Here is an 18,461-nt window from a genome sequence, read left to right as displayed (position 1 = left end):
AGTATTGACAACCAACTACTTCCTTAAACTGACTGACATGCCAAAAAGTCTCAAAATAACTTTTCCTTATTTCGTGTTTTTGTGCATTAAGCTCTCAAACCCTCCCACAAAGAATGCATTCGCATTCTACTTGCACACACAAACAAGCCCAGTTCTCACACTATTTCTGCTTGCTGTGCTCAAGCACAGGCGTTTGGTCAGGAAAGCAACTCCACATTCACATGTTGGCAGCCAAGTGCCATGCAGAAATGCAACTGCTGCGCCAAACTAACATATCGAGCGTACACAGGATGGAGACACGCAAGCGTTTCAACACGCATGTGAGTCATGAGAAGCACCAACAACAACCGAATAACCGACGGGAAATTTGCTCGAGACCCTATATCTGAAAGATTTACAAATGAAACAGCAGTTATTCAGCATTTACATTTAGCATTTACATGCTGTTAAATCTTTGCAAATTATGGTGCCAGTCACTGCAGCACAATCCCGAGATGGATAACATAAATAATTCAAATCCTCTTTATCGATTTGCTGACGACTCTTACACCCTCTGCCGTGACATCACTCATCCTTCAGATGGGCAAGCAGCCTCTTCTTCAGAACTTGACATAAATCACAAACTGGTCAAACACTTGGAATATGTCTTTCAATCCTTAGAAGTCTTCCATTGTTTCTCCAAAAGGACCATCTGGCAAAACCCTCCCAACTATTTTCTTCCCAATCCTCTTGAGAAAGTTCAGTCATTCAAACTCATGGGTCTCACTATCGGCCATGATCTTCCTTGGGCAAACCGCGTTTCAAAGTTGGCCTCAAAAACCAGTCGCTGACTGGGCATCCTCCGTCGTACAAAGTCCTTCCTTGGCACACCTGAACTCCTATCCACCCACAAGGCCTTCATCCACATCTTGATGGAGTACTGCTCTTCCCTCTGGGCTGACTTCCCTGACTCCAATCGTGCTCAGCTTGACGCAGTGGAAACCAAGGCCTTCACGATTATTGGAATCTCCCATGATGAAGCCGAGTAAATGGGTCTATCACTTAGCCATTGCAGACAGGCCAGTGGTCTCTCTGTCTTCTACCACCTCCTTTCTGGACTTCCACCCTCTGCTCTTTCCTTGCTCTTTCCCCCCAAGTTTCTGCAGAGTGCATGTGGTTCACCATCAACCCTCTTCTGGTGAAACTCTCAAAATCCAAAATCACTGCTCACCTCAGCTCATTCGATCCTCGTTTTTCCCACCTGTGGATCTAACTTCACATTCCCTTCCATCTCATTCTTCTCTCCCAGTCTACAAGACAGCTGTTCAGTTCACCACCATCCAAAACCATGATATTTTCTTCCCTCGTTAACTCCTCCTCCACCTCACATCGTTCCAAATTTCCAGTTTTTCCTTCCTGAGGGTTTGCTTCTGTATCCATCGTGTCCACACCATACATCCTCCCCTACTCCTCATTCCTCTCCACACCTATTATTTTCCAAGTCTCCCTATATTTTGTCCTTTAACCCTGCTGTTGGTGTTTTAAACCCGTCTCTCTCTTTTTTTTTTTTTTTTTGTTCTGTTGTGTCCTAATCCATTCAGTGTTCTAGTCCTTCCACAAATATCGACCATGTATTGAAAAAAATTCCTGTGAAGCACCAGTCTGGCAGTTTATAAGAAGGCCAATAAGCAAACCCAGATTGGACAGCTCAAAGGTAAGTATGCTACCTCTGCAACCTTGCATCAATGTGTGCATCATCCTTTGGATGAAAATTAAGCCGAGTGTCCCATCTGCGACCATTCACAGATGGACGTTAAATTTGCCATGATTTCGTCTTGTGAAGAGTAGGTGAGTTATATGAGCAAATGTAATACATTTTAATAGGGAAAAATAATACACAGGGATAACAATAAGGCAAATGGGATGGCTCACACCTCGATCACTTGTACCTCTCAATCACCTCCCATTAGACTCGATTCATCCTTCCTTCCAATCACCTCCTATGAGCTTTGATCCCTCCTCCGACCCACCCATTCACCACCCCTTAGCCAAGATCACCCCTTCATCCCAATCACTTCACGTTAGCCTAGATCCCTCCTCCCTCCCAATCACTTCGCACTAGCCTCAATCCCTTCCTCCCCCCTCTCCCCACGCCCTTTCACCACACAATAACCGAGATCACCCCCCCTCCCCCCAATAACTTCCATTAGCCTCGATCCCTTCCTCCCCCCTTTCACCACCCATTAGCATAGATCACCCCTCCATCCCAATCACTTTACATTAGCCAAGATCCCTCCTCCCTCCCAATCACTTCACATTAGCCTCGATCCCTCCTCCCTCCCAATCGCTTCCCATTAGCCTCGATCCCTCCTCCCTCCCAATCGCTTTCCATTAGCCTGGACCCCACCCCATCCCCTTCCAGCACCTGCTGCTTTTCATTTACTAATTCCGTGCCTCCACTTGAGTAAAACCATTGAGTAAAACTCTATTATCCATGGGTGATGATCCTCTTTCTCAAATGGATCAAAACTAAAAAGTAGCATGGGTAATTAAAATAATATTCTGAAAATTAATTTACTCCATCCATTCATTCCGAAATTTTGAAAGTTATTAATTCCATCAGATCTCATTATCTACAAATGTAAAATAACCATATTTGTTAGGATAGAGTTCATCTATATGTGAATTTTTCACCCAACAGTTGAAAATAATTATTTATTTACATACAATGAATAAATCCAGGTATTTCCGAATTTGATTTTTTGAAATAAAAGGAAAGTAAAATCAATAATTGGCCTAACAGCTCAAATGGAAAGCCTTCGATTGTAATGTTATCATTTGTGTAATCGATGAAGCGTATGTAAAAAAAGTCAACAAAAACGAATCGACGTTTAAACTCACCCTCTGCTTGCGAGCATGGTTTCTCCTTTTGAAATGGAGAATCAGCTTTTTCCGCATTAGCTGGTTACTGCAACAATGGAGATGGAAGGTACGTGAGAACAGCAGGACTGGCGGATTGGTACAAGGACAGAACATCAAAAATGTAACGGCCAAAACCTCACAATGCAGGAATTCTTCAATTATTCTCAACACACCAATACACATACCAAAAACGCACCAAACCCCACACCCCAACAGCTCAGGTATAAATCATTTGATGTCAACAGATGAACAACACACCAAAAAATATCCCACCGCCAGGTACAAATCATTTCTCAACACACCAACACTCATACTAAAACCACACCAATCAAGTACGAATGATTTGTTCGAAACACACCAACACACCAAAAAAAGCATACGGTTCAGGTATTAATCAATTGTTCTCAACACACTAATGCCAACTTCAGCTTTACATTTCCATATTAATGAAGGGGCTCTACATAACAACACGTACGTCTTGATGTTCTCATGGTAGATGATCGTGTCGGACGGTTGATTATAAAGCGGCTGCAAACAAAACGGAAAAATACAGTTAAACACACACAGTGGAGGGTATAAAACACAGGTTTATCAAGCACACCGTTATCAAAAGACAATGGAGCTGATCATATCTACAGGGCAGACCCGAGGTCAAATCTCAGACTGCTTAGACCGACTCAACCAGCTTGATTTCAGATCACCAAAAGACTGCCGAGTTCCATAACATCTGTCGGATGCAGTAGAGAAATTCGGAGAAAAGCTTTTAACAGGGAAGCTAAAAACGAAAACTAAATTGCAACTTAATTTTGTAGATAATGGAGTATCAGGACTTTGCATCATTGCTCATTACCTCCACCACTGAAGGTGGATGGGGATTATGTCTTCAACTATGTCTCTCTGTCTGTCTCTCTGCTTGTGAGCAGGATATCTCAAAATTATGGAAGTATTCGGAAAAAACTTGTTGGACAGGTTAGGTTTGTGGCAAGGTGAAATTGATTTGATTTTGGTAGAAATCCGGATCTGAGATTATTATTTTTTAATTGTTAATGTGATTCTTCATAATTGAAATATCGGGCCAAAAACTATATATCGCATGATATTCCAAAAAGTTGTGGATGGATTATGACAAAACCTGCTGAATGAATTGGTTAGGTGACAATAACAATATAATTCAACTTTGGTTAAGGTATGGATGCAGATCCGTGAGATACAACAAAAAGTAAACTTCTGCCTGCCGGAAGTATGCGCTCTACCGAGTGGTATTCTAGTTACCTCCGCCACTGAAGGTGGATGGAGGTTATGTTTTCACTCCTGTCTGTCTATTTGTTTGTCTGTCTGTGAACAAGATATCTCAAAAAGTTGTGGACGGATTTTGACGAAATTTGGCAGAGATGTAGTGTATGTGACAAGGACGAAATGCTTAGATTTTGGTGAAGATCCGGATTCGGATCCAGCCAGTAGAATTTTAAAAGTGATTCTTTACCATTGGGAGATGGGGCCAAAAACTTGATGCAGGATATCTCAAAAAGTTGTGGACCGATTTGGACGAAACTTGGTGGAGAGGTTGTGTGTGTGTGTGTGTGACAAGGATGAATCGATTCGATTTTGCTGAAGATCTGAATATGGATTCGGATACGAGATTTATTTAATTTCGAAGTAATTCTTCGTCGTTGAAAGATCGGGCAAAAAGCGATATATAACATGATATTTTAAAAAGTTATGGACGAGTTGTGACTAAACTTGGTGGATGGGTTGGTTAAGTGACAAGAACAAGCCGATTAGATTTTGGTTCAGGTCCGAATCCAGAACCGGCCTATCAGTGGGATACAAAACATAAACTGTTCAGCCTGTCAGAGGTATGCGTTCTACCCAGTGCCATCCTAGTTTCCTCTGTAATGTAATCAGTCTTTGTATTGTTACATGTAATTTTGTGTCTATTACGATGCGCCCAATGCAAGCAATCTGTTTTCCGGAACTCACGCCGCCATCTCTTACTGTTTTCATGCACCACCGAATTTGAAGAAGGAAATGTTATTGAATTGAAAAATAGATTGAGGGCATGTATAGATTGAGTTAAGCCTGGTGTTGGCTTAGCGGTTAGGGTGCCGGCTTGGGATCCTAGGATCCTGGGTTCGAATCCCGGTCGATCGCTAAATTAACGCCAGAGGGGTTCACTCAGCCTGTCATCCTTCCGAGGTCGGCAAATTGAGTACCAGCTTGCTGGGATGAATGATCACGGTGTGTACCCCGGTTTAGAATAGGTACACCGTATCCCTGCACATCGTAAGAGGCGACCAAGGGTTGGCGCCAGGAAGGGCATCCGGCCACAAAAACATTGCCTCAAACAGGGAACCATGATTGTCATGGGACCGGCAAGGCTAACCCCCGCCCCAGCGGGGAAAAATGGCCTTAAAACGACCATTCATATTTCATTCATGTATAGATTGAGTTAGATTGAGCAAAAACAAATAAACACTTACCAGCTCCAGCTTTGGTCCAAGTCCCTCCAAAACCTTGTGTTCAGCTTCAGCTTTTCTCTGAAAGGAACATTAAAATAACACATTGGCCCATGAAAACAATTAGCTTAGCCTTAGTATCGTGTTGCAAATAAAAGCAATTATTTTACAACACTACACCTTCAACATGAGCACAGCATATGAGGAATTAGGGACGGACATGGATGCACACTGTTATCATCAGTGCTGGGGAATGTCCGGCAAAAAAAAAAAATTGAAAAAAAAAGGTGGATTTTTTTTAGTCATTCTATAGTGCCGAAGCCTTTGTAACTATGTGAAAGGTTATATTTAATAATCCCTGACCCCATTCCTTAATGGGTGAAGAGAAGTGTTTCAGACCCCCACAAAAAAAATAGAAAAACAAAATTATTTTTTAACATTCTATATACTGTGCCGTATGTAGAGAGAGTCAGGCCATTTATTGCTCTGCTCATACAGGGCAATCTGGCTGTGTCATTGGTCAATCTGCGTCACGTGGTCTCCATAGAGCCATTTTGCTTACAAAGCAAGTTACTTCTGGGTTCATGTTGTATATTCTTGTATAAAGCAAGTTACTTCTTGCATAAACAAGCAAGTTACTTCTTTATACAAGATTTTGTTCATTTCTGGTGAAATGATGGTATTCTGTACGGCATGGGCTGCTCTGTTCGACCAGGGCAAGGCCGAATAATGCACAGATTCCCTCGTGACAAGGACAAAAACACGATTTTGACAGCTAAACTGCACAGAGTTGAATAGTTCCTCTCTGCTCACTTGTATTTGCGTTTGATAAGTACCTAATTAGGATACCTCAAATTACTCTGAAGATTTGTGTGTTACTCAATGATTTAAACTAGAGCTTCCAGGGAAGCAGAACTCAACTGAACTGATTGGACAACTTTAAAGTAGGTCAGTTGTCTGTACTAGATTTGACTTAAGATAGCAACCTACCTTGTGTGGTAAGAGTCTCACACACCAAGTTTGATCAAAATCCATAAATACTTGTGGACGTTAAAGTCTTAACGTCGTTTCGGAGCTGAAAACAATATGGCGGCCTATGGCGGCCATTTTGTGACGGATCGGGTTGGAATGCAATAGCAACCTACCTTGTGTGGTAAGGGTTAAACATTCTAAGTTTGATCAAAATCTGTTAATATTTGTGGACGCTAGAGTGTTAACGTCGTTTTCATGACCAAAAACAAAATGGTCGCCTAAGTCCGCCATTTTTCAACGGATCGGGCTCTAATGTAATACCAACCTGGTCCTTGGGGTAAGGATGCTGCATGTCAAGTTTGATCAGAATCGGTTGATATTTGTGGACGCTGGAGTGTTAACGCCGAAAAGTTAACGGATGACAGACGACAGATGACGACGACGACAGACGACGGACGCCGGAGGGTTCAGTATGTGATGTCCAGTCGAGTTAAAAACTGCTCAAAACATTTTCACTGTCCGATGGCATATTTTTGCTCGAAGACAGGAACTCCAACACCAGTGAACAAAATGGCATGAAGAGAGAACTCGGCAGCAAAAGTATAATAATGTGGTTCTTAGTCTCGAAAATGAAATAATTGAGTAGACGTTTTTTTTTCCTATAGTTTTGAAAGAAAGGCTTGCATTGTTCTTTCACGTTTCATGATCAATTTTAATGTTATATCAAGACTTGATATTGTTATAAACGAACTACGGTACAGTAAAACTCGTTGGATGCCAATACGGCTAGGACATATGCAAGGTAAATCGAGTGTATTTGGCTCAAATGCTATGATCATTCATCGTCTTTCTTTCATTACACTTGAAATTTTCTGCTTGAACTACATCCAGTCTCATCAAATATAATATTCATTGTAGTGGCGTACATCGTCGTTGGCCGATTTGTTTGGAACACCAGATTTTGTGGAGAACCAATATAGATTACTGGTTTTCGTTACATCGCTGTGCGAATCTCTTGAGCGGTCCATTATCAAATTACAGACTGTACTTTACCCTTTCTAAGACAGAATTGTGCCTCCTAGTAATCCCATCGCAGAGCTAAGTTCGATAAAAAAACAATGGGAAATAAGGAACAAGAGCAGTTCATGCTGACGCCAGGCATTGCAAAAATTCTTAATGGAACCAGGTTCAAATCGTACTCACAGCTAAACGATCGATGTTACAGATTTTGGGTTAATCTCAGATTACAAGTAATGTCTCCATCTATGATCTCTAAGATCTCTAAGATCTCTAAGAGCAGTTCATGCTGACGCCAGGCATTGCAAAAATTCTTAATGGAACCAGGTTCAAATCGTACTCACAGCTAAACGATCGATGTTACAGATTTTGGGTTAATCTCAGATTACAAGTAATGTCTCCATCTATGATCTCAGTAAATTACAAGGTTGTAGATGCCATACCTTTTTTTACCAATGAGTTATTTAGCGTGCCTGTGTTGAATGGCGCCTACCTCACAGTACTAGTGCAGGCTCATTGCTCGTGCTCAGTTGGTAGGTAAGATGGCACCTGCTCGCAAGTTGGGCAGACTCTCTCTATAGTCCATGAGCAGAAGACCAGATTTGATTACCAAAGAGTGGCAAGACAAAACTGTGTTTTTCAGTTACCTAGTACTTGGAATGTCTAAAACAAGAATGACCACACTGTACTCACAACCTGCGACACAAAGTATACGTTTTGCCTCCTCTGTCCACTCAATTCCCTCATCCTTGCTGCTGAATTTATTTTACAATTCATCTCCAAGGGTCTTCATGGTTTGGTTACGAGTCCGTTACGAATATCAATTACGAGTCTGACGGACAGACAGCTGGGTCTGGTTTCAGGCAACTAGTGTACTCACTCCAAATAGGAGCGGCATGAATGGTGATGTTATTATCCTCTGTGAGGCATATAGGTTACACTAGATGTAGGCTCGGGCCTCAGGAACGTCACAGCTGTATTCAGTTAGCATGTTTCCGTATTCCCGCTTATTCTGTGGTAATAAACCTTTTGTTCATAAAAACCTGTACGTGGTCAATCAAGGTACATGACTTTGTCATTAAGCGCGACTTTATTGGCTTTAAAAATTGGCAAATAGGCCGATTTGGAATCGCGCATATGGCGCCATTCAAAAATTATGTATTGCTATTTTTAGGGAGGTGCGTACAGGCTTGACTAAACCTAACTAATAATTTAACACTCAACCCAAACAAAGCCAATGGAAATGTGACGAAACAAAGCCGGACGGTGTATAATTAGCAGAGGCCTATGTAAGCCTAATTTGCGAGGTTAGGGGTTCTCAACCTGGGGTGCATGTACCCCAGAGGGTACACAGGGCTTTGGGTGGGGGTACACAATTGACCTCCGGATTTTCGAATGTTTCGTCCTTTTTCTGGGGTTTTTTTTTTTACTCTCTTATTGTGGGTGTGGCAGAGATAAAAGTTCTTCTTCAGAGATAAAATAGAGATAAAAGATAAAAGCAGAGATAAAAGTTATTTTCCCAACAATTTTTGATAGCCATTTCAAACCTATTTTCTCAGTTATCCTGAGTTACAGTTAAATATTGTTTTATAGCATGCATTGTCATATGCCAAATTCCATATTGAACACATTTGATCAACAGCTTCAGGCTCAGATAAATTAAAAGTTACAAAGAAAAAAGGTTTTCGGGGCAACATTTTGGCCATTTATGACCTATTTACTCAACATTTTGAGTTTTAGTGAACCAATTTTTATATACGAGTAGTATGCATTGTTATATGCCAAATTCCATACATTAACACATTTGATAAATAGCCTCAGATCAACCAATTAAAAGTTACAGCCAACTACCTAAGCTATGTTACAAATAGGCTGCCATATTGGAAAATGGCTACCAAAAAGTTGTTTAGCTGTGGATCCGAGTTGTGGATCATTTTTTTTTAGACATTCCAGGTACTAGGCTAACTGAAAAACACAGTGGTGTCTTCCCATTCTTATTGGTAGTCATACCTCAAAATCTGACACCGATGCCACGGACTACAATATTCACTGACAACAGGAACAGAACAGCACCAGGAAACCGTTGGGTACCCCTGGCTAGTGTTATATATTTTATACATACTCGTGTGTGTGTATATATATATCACACCGAGGCCCACACACCTCGGCCGGGCTGGGCCCATTTCACAATTAAAAGGTGAGCAGAATTATGGTAGTCAATCTTCTATGGCCGTGAGTAAAAGCTGAATTATAGTAGCAAATTCATTCAAAAAGAACTAAAAATGTCGGGACGTACCCCGGGAAGGTTATAGGCTAGGTGGCGAGGCCGGTCGAGGCCGCATCGGTCGGGCTGGGTCCATTTCGCAATTAAAAGCTGAGCTGAATTATAGTCGTAAATTCATTCAAAAAGAACCCGGGCAATGCCGGGTGCTTTCGGCTAGTGTATGTGTGTGTGTATACACACACACACACACACACACACACACACACACACACACACACACACACACACACACACACACACACACACACACACACACACACACACACACACACACACACACACACACACACACACACACACACACACACACACACACACACACACACCGACACACACACACACACACACACACACACACAGTCGGACACCACTGTTCCCGGTTCCGCTATTCATGGGTTCCGCACATTAGTGGTTGATAAAATGAGACCTGTTTCTCTATTCGCGGCAAAGTGTCCCGAAAATTCGCGGTTTTCTTTTGTATTCGCGGCCATGTCCCGTGAATTCGCGGTTTTTCGGTGGTGCAAAAAAAAAAAAAAACATTTAATGAGCCGCCAGCTTGACACATTTATAAAACACGTCTTTCACCAGCTATGCTTCGACATTCGCTGTAACTATGCTATGCAACTATGCAACAAAGCAGCTGGACATACGCAAAAAAGTTCTTCTATGAGCCGCGTGCATGACCTGTTCTACATTCGCTGCCGTCTGCTTAACGTTTTCATCGACCTTCACGGATTATCGTCGACATTTGTGGGATTTGCCTCACCATTTGCGGGATTATCGCCGACATTTGCGGATTTTGCCTTGCTATTCGCGGTTTGTTCCTCTATTCACGGATTTTCGTGACTGAAGAACCAATCCCCCCCTTTTTGCATTGAAACAATGCCCTGCCATTCACGGTTTCGCAATTCACGGCATTTCCCAGGAACGTATATCTCACGAATACCGGGGTCTGACTGTATATACATTATACATACATATGCTGTATTTGTAAATTGGTTGTTAACAAGATCACCTGTTGTAAAGCACAAGGTGAGAGTAAAATATTGCATCTTGCATCCAACTTTGGATATTATCAGTTTGGCAAAACATCAGAGTACATTTTGCCGCGAATCCAGGCAGATCGGTGGTTAAATACATTCTCTTTTTAATCGTGTCTAAGGCTCAGGGTGAAGCATGTACTTGGGCCAAGAACAAAAAGAATCGTCAATAATTTTTTACATTTTTAAGACAAAGGACAAATCAACATAACACATGGGATTTGAACCAGTGATCCTAACACAAGTTATGCATGTGCTCAGCTGGGAATGCCAAGCATGGCAGCCCAACAACAACAATTTTAGTACAAATGTGATCCCAATATGCATTCTCATGCCAATCTAGATCACAATTGCATTCAAGATTGTGATTGCACATGTAACAGATTAGTGTAATTTACCGCAAGGCTTAAAACGAAAAACCGAACAAATATGATGGATGTTCAAGTAATGTAAATTTGACCAGAAAATAAAATAACATGTTAATAAAATGTTACAATTACATTGTAACAAATGCATTACATAGCTTACATTGATTTGGACCAAAAACATGTTTTCGTATCAAGTTTAGTCATAGTACATTGCCACCAAACCTATTTTACTCCATGTACAAGGATTCCTGTCTGGAAGTAAATCTTTAACACCAAAACTCTTTTCAGAAGACTTAAAACACAAGTCATATGAATACCCAATTCCTTTCATAACGAGCTTCCCATCAGGAAGATCAAATGCAATAGCCAGATCAGGTGGATCAAATACAATAAATAGCCAGATCAGGAAGATCAAATACAACAGCCCCATCAGTATCGTACTCTGTTTTCATCGTAGATAATCTGTACAATGCTGCGGTGCTTCGACTCGACAGGAGGGGGTGAAACGGGCTTTTCAAGCTCCACGGGCTTGGCAGCATCCACTTCCATTTGTTGCTGGGAATAAAATATGCGAAAGTTAGAACAGCAGGTAAAGGAAGTTGTTGGTTGTCCAAGTACCTTAACGTTATATTACAGCTTAAGTATGGACACCTAGCCATGTTGATGGCATTGCAGCCATCAATGTTCAAGTCATCTAATCATATAAATAATATTATCACAAAACTTCAAGTCTGGATTTGTGTTACATGCTTTAAATTCAAAGTTGTGAAAAGAGAGAGAAATGGAATGAGCTTAATTGGATACCTGCTTTTTGCGGAGCTTTGCGATCGCTTGCTCCACCTTGGCAATCTCCCGGTCCACCCGGTCCATGCTCTGCAAGAGCTCCTCCTTAGATAGTTTGGATGGAGAGCCATCCAAGTCCTCTGTGGAGGGCAGCACGGTGCTCGGCGGAGATACGGGTTCCACTTTGCCTGGAAACCCCATGTCCTGCAAAGTACAAAATAAATGGGTGTCCATCACTGAGGAACTCAAATTTCTGCTTTAGCAGAGATCTTTGCTCAAACAAAAAAATGCAAGAAAACGTGCATTGAGATTTGGAATGAGGAAATTTCATCCAGTAGTTTAACTCATAACAGAGTGAAAAAAATATAAATATACGCGTCTCAAATCGGAGACAAAATGCCACCAACTCTTTTGACGTGGGAAGCTGGTGAGCCATCAGCTGTGACAGGAAGAGAAGACAGGCCGAGAGGGTAGGCTGCCTCAGGTATGGCGGACTCTAAACGAGGCCGCTTCTTTTCGAAGCCATCTCCTTCGGTAAATAACAAGCCTTCGTGTCCTCCACTGGTTCTCCGCTCCTGGGGCCTGCAATTAGATTGGTGTGTTTGTAGACTGGTATGACTGTCTTTATTTAGTTCTTAATGGTAACAAGACAAATAAAATGATTTTTGATTTTCGCCATTTAGTGGTGGCCATGACCCTTTGATACCATGATCGTGAATAATCAAACAAGTTTTTGAGTATACGTAAATGCCAATTTACCTATATTAAAATTATAAAAATTATAAAAAAGCCAATTAAAATGAAGCAAAAATTCCCAAGTCTTGGTCGGTAAAGCAAACCAAATACGATCCTTTCGAAGGAAATTGAGAGTTTCCTTTCGATAATAGCATTTTAGTGTTTTCGTATCAGTCCTTTGAAAAGCCTGGTGGCTTAACGGTTGAGGTGGCTAGCTTAAGATGTCAGGGTTCTGAGTTCAAGCCCCTGTCATGCTGTTGAGTTAACACCAGGTGGGTTGACTCAAGCTGTCGTCTTTCCGAGGTCGGCAAAATGAGTCCCAGGTAACAAGGAAGAATGAGCCATTCATTCCTGTGTCGGAGTGGCGACCTGTCCAGGATTGTACCCAACAGCTTGGAAACTGCTTTAGTAGCTCTATGCATCTGAAGATGCAAAAGGAGTGGTCTTCTATCAGTCCTTTATTCATCGTATTCCTCCTTTCAATTTGACATATACATTTGGTAATTTGTCAAAGGAGAAAGCGAAGAAATTGGAAATACCCAGGAAGATTGTTCAGCGTGTAATACCAGATTGGACAAACCTTCCCTCAATTTGTACATTGTATGCTGTGTTGAAGGTGCACAGGATAATGTGAGACCCATCACACCCACTTCATGTATATTTTTGTGATGGACGTGATGTTATGGATGTGATGCACCTGTTTTGAATTGAATGGCCAGTGGATGAAAAATTTCCATGTTTCACGTGGGCAATAATAAAGAATGAAAATAAATTAAATTAGAATGGAGGTTTGGTGGCTTGGGTTTCCAGTCACATCACCACACACATGACATTTCCTCCAGTAAAAACCAAAGCAAAATCCCACTGGGAGGATTTTAAAACAAAAAAATAGGGGCAATACCCTCTGGGCACTCACCTGGTAGAATAAAGCAGTATACCACACCAACGAAAGGTATTTTTTAACAGCATCAAGGTATTTTAAACAAGGATATCGAGGATAGACAGGATATCGAGGATAGACATATTTAAACAAGGATAGACAAGGATATCGTGATGGAGGTCGAGACCAGCGCACAATATCGCCGTGGTGTGGTGCTGACCGGGTCGCCGTGGTGTGGTGCTGACCGGGCCGACGTGGTGTGGTGCTGACCAGGCCGACGTGGTGTGGTGCTGACCGGGCCGACGTGGTGTGGTGCTGACCGGGCCGACGTGGTGTGGTGCTGACCGGGCCGCCATGGCATGGTGCTGACAGGGCCCCCGCAGCCGTGCTGCCCCCCCTCCCCACCCCCCAGAATTTCCATGTTGTAAACGTTTCACAGTGTGTACCCTGGATTAGAATAGGTACACCGTATCCCTGCGTGTCGTAAGAGACGACTAAGAGGGTTGGCGTCAGGAAGGGCATCTGGCCATAAAAACATTGCCTCAAAAAGAGAACCATGACAATTACAACTACATATGGGCAGGGTGCAGCCCGAAGTGGAGATCGGTTTCTGAGGTTTGGGACATGGAATGTAGGGACAATGACAGGGAGATCAGGAGAAGTGGTGGAAGTATTGGTCAGAAGAAGAGTGGACATATGTTGTGTGCAAGAGACGAGATGGAAGGGAAGTGGTGTGAGAATGGTGAAGGGTAGGCAGGGACAGAAATACAAGTTTGTGTGGCAAGGGTGCCTGGAGGGCGTGAATGGTGTTGGTGTCCTGTTTTCTGAGGAGTTTGTAGACAGTGTGGTGAGTGTGACTAGAGTGAGTGATAGGTTGATGATGGTGAAAATGATGATTGGAAAGCTCTTGGTGAACGTCATCTCGGGATATGCTCCGCAGGTTCGTCGGAGCGATGAAGAGAAGGACAAGTTCTGGTGTGCGATAGAGAAGCTGACGGAAAACGTGAAAGATGAGGAAGTTGTTGTGGTAGGAGGAGACCTAAATGGACATGTGGGAAGGAGTATGGATGGTTTTGAGGGAGTTCATGGGGGTTACGGATATGGTGTGAGAAATGGAGAAGGTGAAAGGATTTTGGAGTTTGCTGATGGAGCTGATTTGTTGATTTGTAATACTCAGTTCCAGAAAGAGGATAATAAGCTTGTTACATACACATCAGGTGGGTCGACGACAACCGTTGACTACCTGATGGTGCGTAGGCGAGAGGGGGGCACCTCCGGGACACAAAGGTGATCCCGGGGGAGGAGGCGGTTTCACAGCACCATAAAGGTGAAAGGTGCGAGGAGAGCTCGGCGGGTGAAGTACCAACCGAGAATGAAGGTGTGGAGGTTGAAAGAGGTGACAGTAAGGGAGGCATTAAAAGAGAGGCTGAGTAGGGTCGAGGATGATGTGGTTGAGCTTGAAAGTGATTGGATGTCAATGAAAGCTAGTCTGTTGGGAGCCGTTGGTGAGGTATGTGGATGGACAAAAGGACCACCGAGGCACTCGGAAACATGGTGGTGGGATGATGAAGTTGGAAAGAGGACTGACGAGAAGAGGAAGAAGTTCAAGGAGTGGCAGAAGGCGAAGGGTACGGGAGCTGATTTGTTGATTTGTAATACTCAGTTCCAGAAAGAGGATAATAAGCTTGTTACATACACATCAGGTGGGTCGACGACAACCGTTGACTACCTGATGGTGCGTAGGCGAGAGGGGGGCACCTCCGGGACACAAAGGTGATCCCGGGGGAGGAGGCGGTTTCACAGCACCATAAAGGTGAAAGGTGCGAGGAGAGCTCGGCGGGTGAAGTACCAACCGAGAATGAAGGTGTGGAGGTTGAAAGAGGTGACAGTAAGGGAGGCATTAAAAGAGAGGCTGAGTAGGGTCGAGGATGATGTGGTTGAGCTTGAAAGTGATTGGATGTCAATGAAAGCTAGTCTGTTGGGAGCCGTTGGTGAGGTATGTGGATGGACAAAAGGACCACCGAGGCACTCGGAAACATGGTGGTGGGATGATGAAGTTGGAAAGAGGACTGACGAGAAGAGGAAGAAGTTCAAGGAGTGGCAGAAGGCGAAGGGTACGGGAGCAGAAACAGCAGAGCATGAAAGTTATAAGGCAGCCAAGAAGGCTGCAAAGAAAGAGGTAGCAAAGGCGCAGGAGGCATGTAGGAAAATGTTCGGAGAACGCTTGGATTCGGAAGAGGGTCAGAGAGCAGTATTCAGGATTGCAAAGCAGATAGCGAAAGAGAGGTGTGATGTGATGGGGGTGAGTTGCTTGAAGGATGAAGTGGGACAAATCGTTGTGGACCCAGATGGAATTAAAGGAAGATGGAAAAGATATATGGAAATGCTGTTGAATACAGAAAATGATTGGGATGGCAACATAGAGAGTAACCCAGTTTTAGGACCGGCAGAGAAGATAACTGAGAAGGAAGTTGAGGAAGCGATAAAAGCAATGAAGAGTAGAAAAGCGGGAGGGCTGACGGGAGTTGTGGGAGATATGTTGAAGGCAGCAGGAAGTTGGGGTGTGAAGAGAATGACAGAGATCTGTAATCTGGTGGTGAAAGAGGGCCGCATTCCAGTGGATTGGGAACTGAGTACCCTCGTCCCTCCATACAAGGGGAAAGGTGACCCTCTGGAGTGGGGCTCGTACCAAGCGATAAAGTTATTGGAGCATGGAATGAAGGTATTGGAAAGGGTGTTGGAGAGGAGGACAAGGAAGAAAGTGAAGATCGACAAAATGCAGTTTGGATTTATGCCAGGAAGAGGAACGACAGACGCGCTTTTTATTGTGAGGCAGTTGCAGGAGAAGTACATGGAGAAGAGGAAGAAGTTGTTTCTTGGGTTTGTTGATCTGGAGAAAGCATTCGATAGGGTTCCACGCAAAGTATTGACATGGGCATTGAGGAAGTGAGGAGTGGAGGAATGGTTGATCAGAGTAGTGATGGCAATGTACAAAAGAGCGCGCACAGCTGTAAGGACGAAGGACGGGAACAGTGGTGAGTTTGAGGTGAAGGTGGGAGTGCATCAGGGGTCGGTACTAAGTCCACTACTATTTGTAGCTGTGATGGAGGTGCTGGCTCAGAACGTAAAGGAGGGTTTACCGTGGGAGTTGCTGTATGCAGATGATCTGGTGTTGATTGCGGAAAGTATGGATGGACTGAAGGAAAAGATGAACAAGTGGAAGGAATGTACGGAGACAAAAGGTCTGAAGGTGAATATCGGAAAGACGAAGGTGATGGCAAGTGGTAAAGCATGTGGTGAGGTGGAAAGAACTGGGAAGTGGCCCTGTGCTGTGTGCAGGAAGGGTGTCGGAGTGAACTACATTCAATGTACAATGTGCGCTGAGTGGGTTCATCAAAAATGTAGTGGTCTGAGAAGGTCATTAACCAGTGTGGCAGCTACATTCAAATGTAAGGTGTGCACAGAGGGAGCTGCAGATGGAGACAATGTTGAGTTGGATCTTGGAGAAGGCGTGAAGCTGGAAGGTGTGAAAACATTTTGCTACCTCGGAGACATGCTGAATGGAGAAGGTGGATCAGACTAAGCAACGGTTGCTGGAGTGAGATGTGCATGGAAGAAGTTTCGGGAACTGAGTGGCGTGCTGATGAGGAGGGGAGTGTCGTTGAAGCTGAAGGGAAAGGTGTATGCTGCATGTGTGAGAAGTGTTATGATTTATGGGAGCGAGACATGGGTAATGAACGTAGAGCAGCAACGAAGGTTGGAAAGGGTGGAAATGCGAATGGTTCGATGGATGTGCGGAGTATCGTTGAGAGAGAGGAAGACAAATGATGAATTGCGAAAGATGATGGGAATAGAGCCTGTGATTGATGCTGTGAAGAGGAACAGGTTGAGATGGCTTGGTCATGTGTTGAGGAAGGATGAAAGTGACTGGTTGAGAAGAGTGATGGAAATGAATGTCGAAGGAAGTAGAGGACGGGGAAGACCGAGAAAGACTTGGCTAAAGATGATGGAAGAAGAAATGCGGGCAAGGGGGTTAACAAGGAGAGATGCAGAAAATATGGCAAGATGGAGAAGATTGTCATGGGGACCGCAAGGCTAACCCCTGCTCTAGCAGGGAAAATAGACGTTTCTAGCAGGGAAACACTCGCTCATAGACGTTAAAAACCCACGGTACCTTTTGTAAACAATAGGCCATGTGCTGATATCCAAGCCAAGTTCAAAATTCCTGCTCTGAATAATGCTGGGAAGAAAATGACAAATCACCGAAAGCATCCACAGCTTTGAGACTCCCTTGGCAGCATTTGTTCTCCTGTTTGAATGGTGCATAAAATGAGGTTGCAGTGTCTGCCATTCATTCTGCCCACCTTTCGTTCGATGCTTGGTACTCAGACAGCAGAGATGGCCTTCGCCGATGCTGAGGAGAGCCAAACTCTTGGTTGTGGGGTCGGAATTCTGCAATTGCAAACTCCGTCTGCAGGGTACAACACACACCATGTAGTGGTACATCTCAGACAGATTGGTGTATTTTATGTTCATTGACATGAGAGGACTTGTCATTGCAGGTTCTATCACAAAACAAAAACACTCTGATGGTGTTTGAAAAGGTTTTGTATCGCAACCATCATTAATCTATTACTAAAAGGAGAAGAGCGTGTGTGTGTGTATGTGTGTGTGTATGTGTGCGTGTATGTGTGTATGTGTATGTGTGACGCTTCATTCTAAAGGTGTCCTGCTGCCCTGGGATTATAAAAATGGTGCCGTCGGAAAGCTAATGATCAATTTACTTGGAACAAAACTTAGTGTCCATTTAATCAAAAGATGCTCATTTTAAAAGCCCAATTTTCCGGGATTGAGGAGGAAAAAGTGGGACCTCGAGCTTCAATGTAGTGGTTCCTGCCTTCAAAAGTCCTGCGTATGTTCGGGTGTTTCTTGAAACAAAAATTTGTGTCCGTTTCATCATAAAAATGCTTGTTTTAAAAGCCCATCTTTGTGGGATTGAGGAAGAAGATGTGAGAGAGAGTGAGA

The 18,461-nt window shown here is 43.4% G+C and overlaps 1 protein-coding gene across 11 annotated transcripts in view; it reads right to left on the bottom strand.

The window, feature by feature from the left end:
• NCOR1 (nuclear receptor corepressor 1) overlaps positions 1-18,461 on the bottom strand; it is a 376,183-nt gene that overhangs the window by 235,175 nt on the left and 122,547 nt on the right. For all 11 annotated transcript variants that reach the window (XM_078780340.1, XM_078780342.1, XM_078780346.1 and 8 more), the window contains exons 3-9: positions 17,801-17,907; positions 12,229-12,403; positions 11,843-12,025; positions 11,480-11,593; positions 5,382-5,438; positions 3,377-3,429; positions 2,881-2,947 (exon numbers count right to left, since the gene is read on the bottom strand). In XM_078780340.1, coding sequence (XP_078636466.1) covers positions 2,881-2,947; positions 3,377-3,429; positions 5,382-5,438; positions 11,480-11,593; positions 11,843-12,025; positions 12,229-12,403; positions 17,801-17,907 — 756 coding nt within the window. The remainder of the gene's footprint in view (positions 1-2,880; positions 2,948-3,376; positions 3,430-5,381; positions 5,439-11,479; positions 11,594-11,842; positions 12,026-12,228; positions 12,404-17,800; positions 17,908-18,461) is intronic.

Source organism: Myxine glutinosa, chromosome 6, assembly GCF_964187855.1.
Source record: "Myxine glutinosa chromosome 6, kmMyxGlut1.1, whole genome shotgun sequence".
Lineage (NCBI taxonomy): Eukaryota > Metazoa > Chordata > Myxini > Myxiniformes > Myxinidae > Myxine > Myxine glutinosa.
This window is presented reverse-complemented; position numbering and strand designations above follow the sequence as displayed.